The sequence below is a fragment of the Equus przewalskii genome, chromosome 6 (assembly GCF_037783145.1).
Source record: "Equus przewalskii isolate Varuska chromosome 6, EquPr2, whole genome shotgun sequence".
In the NCBI taxonomy this organism is placed as follows: domain Eukaryota; kingdom Metazoa; phylum Chordata; class Mammalia; order Perissodactyla; family Equidae; genus Equus; species Equus przewalskii.
Genome location: NC_091836.1, coordinates 33,104,785 through 33,106,313, shown reverse-complemented (window position 1 = coordinate 33,106,313; position 1,529 = coordinate 33,104,785). Strand labels below are relative to the sequence as shown.

Below are 1,529 nucleotides of genomic sequence, written 5' to 3'. Positions count from 1 at the left end.
CCTTGATCCTCAATAGTTACTGGGGAGAAGGGAGGAAATGATGTGCAAAGACATTGGGGATCTATCAGCATTCTTTCTAGAAAAAGACAACATAAGTGGGCATAAAGCAGGAAATGAGAAATCATTATGAAAATCATAGGAAATCTTGCTCATTAGATGCCTTGCTGTGTGTCTTCAGACAACTCTGAGCTTGTAAATCAGAAGATCTAACTCTCCCTTTGGAGACAAAGAGTGAGGGTCCATTGTCAATATCGCCTTCTATCCCTGTACCTACAGATCACACCTGGGAAGTGAATGGCTGTGAAAAATGACTCGTCTGTGACTGAGTTTATCCTTGTGGGATTAACAGACCAACCTGAACTCCAGCTGCCCTTGTTTTTTCTGTTTTTGGTGAACTACATGCTCACTGTCTTGGGCAATTTGAGCTTAATTAGCCTAATTTGCTTGAATTCCCACCTTCATACCCCCATGTACTTTTTCCTCTTCAATCTCTCCTTTATTGATATTTGTTATTCATTTGTCTTTACACCCAAAATGCTAATGAGTTTTCTTTCAGAGAGGAACATCATCTCCTTTACAGGATGCATGACTCAGCTGTTTTTCTTCTGCTTTTTTGTCAACTCTGAGTGCTATGTGTTGACAGCCATGGCCTACGATCGCTATGTGGCCATCTGTAAACCCCTGCTGTACACAGTCACCATGTCCCCTCAGAACTGTTCTCTGTTGATGTCTGGTTCATTCATGATGGGGTTTGCTGGTGCTATGGTCCACACTGGGAGTATGATCGGGTTGACTTTTTGTGATTCCAACATCATCAACCATTACATGTGTGACATCTTCCCCCTCCTCCAGCTTTCCTGCAGCAGCACATATGCCAATGAGCTTGTGATTTCTGTTATCGTGGGCACAGTTGTCGTAGTATCTGGCATCATTATCTCTATTTCTTATGCTTTAATTCTTTTCAATATCCTTCACATCTCATCGACTAAAGGTTTATCCAAAGCCTTCAGCACCTGTAGCTCCCACATAATAATGGTTGGTCTATTCTATGGATTTGGGCTGCTCACTCATATCAAGCCATCATCTGTCGGGTCTGTGGACCAGGGCAAATTTTTCTCAGTGTTTTACACCAATGTGGTGCCCATGCTTAATCCTGTCATTTATAGCCTCAGGAACACAGATGTCAAACTTGCTCTGAAGAAAACTCTGAAGAGAATTACGAATTGAGCAGAAACATCTTTGCCTCTTATGCTGTGTGTTTTATCCTTTTCTGCTCCTGTTCACCCCCTTCCTCCTATTCCCTTTTTCTTCTCTTCATTTGTCTTTCTAAAGTCTTCTTGGCAGGATTTCTGTTCCAATATCTTTTATTCTTTTGCCAGAGGGTGTAACCCTATGGGCTTATTCTTAGACTCAAGGGTCATCCTCAGTGCCAGGTGACTCCATACTAGTTGGAGACAATGGTCTGAAAACCTTTCCTGTCTAAGGATCACACTACCCACTATGTGTGTGCGTGTCCTTCCCATCCTTAG

At 42.4% G+C, this 1,529-nt stretch overlaps 1 protein-coding gene across 1 annotated transcript; it reads left to right on the top strand.

Annotated features, from left to right (window-relative positions):
* The first annotated feature begins 270 nt into the window (after positions 1–270).
* LOC103551584 (olfactory receptor 8C8-like) lies at positions 271–1,227 on the top strand. The gene has a single exon (XM_008521107.2). The coding sequence runs from the start codon at positions 295–297 to the stop codon at positions 1,225–1,227; it is 933 nt and encodes a 310-aa protein (XP_008519329.2). The 5' UTR covers positions 271–294.
* The last annotated feature ends 302 nt before the right edge of the window (positions 1,228–1,529 follow it).

Bases quoted from the DNA above. Each gene is read 5' to 3' on its own strand.
- LOC103551584 (XM_008521107.2), top strand. From the start codon at position 295: ATGGCTGTGAAAAATGACTCGTCTGTGACTGAGTTTATCCTTGTGGGA.